Raw genomic sequence first — 2,463 nt, 5'->3', positions numbered from 1 at the left:
AAAAACGGACAGACAAACGCCCGATGAATTTGCACAAATCTAATCGCCATTTTGCTTGTAACGGCGTTACTTCTAACAGAGTGTCATTGTAATAATTAAAGCTATTATTTCTATTTACGCTGCACCTGTTGCAAACTTGCGACAACTTCAAGCAAAGGATATTCCAGATAAGCGTGACCATGCACTCGATTTCATACTAGGCTACGATTGGTCAAACTTCAGCGGCAGCGAGCAGTTTGCCGCAGAGATAGAAAGTTTTCTATCCCTTGCGGCGTGCCGCTGGCATTCGGAACATGTCGTGTTTGCCGCGCGGCAATGTGTTCACAATTCGCCGTTGCTGTTCATTTCTGATAAGCGTCGTGCCGTTTGTTGCCGCTCAGCTGAACGACACACTACGTAAAACTGACTTTACACTGTATGGTGAAATTTTCAATGCAGGGGTTTTCCAAGCAACTGCCAGCTGCAGCTTGCTTACGGCTGTTTGATATATATATATATATATATATATATATATATATATATATATATATATATATGTATGTATGTATGTATGTATGTATGTATGTATGTATGTATGTATGTATGTGTGTGTGTATATATATATATATTTATGTATATATATATATATATATATATATATATATATATATATATATATATATATATTATCTGAAAAGACCACATACACTCTGTGTCTAGTGTGACCAACTGACATGTACTCTTTTATTAGCAGTTGTGAGGTCACATGGTGTATGATAGTGAGTATGTGTATAAAGTGAGTCATTCTAGCTAGAGATTGATTTACTGGTACGGATGTACTTAGCTTGTTTGGTATCTGTGGTCTAACGTCGTTAATTAATAAACGTCATCACGTCGCCCATTTCTGGTGCCTTCGTATACACAGGGTATATGCTACACACTCTAAATAGAATTTTTACGCCGCCTTGACCTCTTGCCGTATACTTCTAGCCATCCGGACATACAAGCTTACAGCTTGATCACAACCCCGCCTTCACGCTCCTCAGCAGTGACGAGCGGGCATTCACTAGATAGAACATATCCGTACACGCATGGGCACTCACTATGTGACCGTACTAACAGATAGCCAGGTTCATTTGCAGCAACTTGCAATAATTATTGTGAACGGTACTACACAAACCCAAAATTTGAGTACATGTGGAAAAACGATTTGGATCGTAGACAAAACACTAGCTCACATGCACTGTAACGAACTAACAAAATTTAACAATCATTCATCAGAACTCAAAGTCAACGTCAATGCTATGGTTCGTGTGTCCTTACGACTCCATCCATCCGTAGACACTGGAAACGTATCCGTTTTCATATAGGCCACCTGCTGTAAACATGTACGTGCGATTATTGCTTTGAAAGAACTCTGTATGAGTGGCGTTGACATTAGGAATTCTCTGATACAAGTGGAATCCCGATCCTTCAGCTCTGTAGACTGATATTCCATTTGCCAAGATGCTTCCAACTACAAGATAACTGTGGTGTCTCATGTTGACAAAGCTGACACTCGCAGCTGCAGTTGTATTGAGATATCTAAAGTCTTCAAATTTCTTTCCATTCCATTTGTAAACTACGGACGGAGTCTTGAACTGCTGGTCAGGTGGTTTGTCGCTGTCTACCATGTTGGCCACGGCTAGAAATAACATTTTTCCAATACGAGTAAAACTGAATTTCAATGCTCCTTTTGTGGGAATGGTTTGGAAAAGTGCAAAATGAACTCCGGTCCATTTGTAGATATAGGAATTGACGTTAGCCGAAGAACCCGACTTGTATCTGGCTGCGGCCAAGTAATGTTCACCATCGATTTCAAAATGTTCCACGTCTCGAAATCCTTGAATCTGCTTTGTTTCGTACAACTCAAAATTTCCATTATTCCACCGGAAGACTAATAGCGACTGACTGCTGTAATAGCAAGCGAACACCAAGTAATCGTGACCATCCATGTGAAGGTGTTCTAAGTCGGTAGTATGCCTATTAGTCGAAACGTGCTGAAAATGAACAAATCTGTGACCCTGTAATTGATAAATGGTGGACGAGTCATGTCTAGCATTGCCAATAGCAAGGTAGACATTTCCTGCTACTTCGAAAATTGCACTACTGTAAGCGTAGTGTGACCTGAGTGCCTGATATTTGTGTAGCGATTCTTGCGCAAATTTGTATATATACGACTCAGTAGATCCACCGTTGTGTGCGTTTAAGTAAGTGGGAATCATCAGGAACTGCTGATCTCCAAGTTTGAAAGATGTGGCGTGCATGATGCTAGCAGGTGGTAAAGATGTAGTTTTCTCAAAGAAAGCGAGACCTTCACATAGAAAATAGACAGTTAAGCCTAAAGAGTATACATGAAGCAATGAACAATGCAATATCGATATCTATCTACCTTCAATGTGGTCGTCTTGAGCTCTCGTAGAGCCGTGAGTCTGCAACTGTAGA

General features: G+C 40.4%; 1 protein-coding gene across 1 annotated transcript; it reads right to left on the bottom strand.

Annotated features, from left to right (window-relative positions):
- Positions 1 to 1,123: 1,123 nt before the first annotated feature.
- On the bottom strand, positions 1,124 to 1,973 carry LOC134198465 (thrombospondin-type laminin G domain and EAR repeat-containing protein-like). Its single transcript, XM_062667878.1, has one exon. The coding sequence runs from the start codon at positions 1,971 to 1,973 to the stop codon at positions 1,299 to 1,301; it is 675 nt and encodes a 224-aa protein (XP_062523862.1). The 3' UTR covers positions 1,124 to 1,298.
- Positions 1,974 to 2,463: the final 490 nt, after the last annotated feature.

The sequence above is a fragment of the Corticium candelabrum genome, chromosome 1 (genome assembly GCF_963422355.1).
Source record: "Corticium candelabrum chromosome 1, ooCorCand1.1, whole genome shotgun sequence".
NCBI classification, from domain to species: domain Eukaryota; kingdom Metazoa; phylum Porifera; class Homoscleromorpha; order Homosclerophorida; family Plakinidae; genus Corticium; species Corticium candelabrum.
The sequence above is the reverse complement of the archived record's forward strand: the minus strand, read 5'-3'. Positions and strand labels throughout refer to the sequence as shown.

Bases quoted from the DNA above. Each gene is read 5' to 3' on its own strand.
- LOC134198465 (XM_062667878.1), bottom strand. From the start codon at position 1,973: ATGGATGGTCACGATTACTTGGTGTTCGCTTGCTATTACAGCAGTCAG.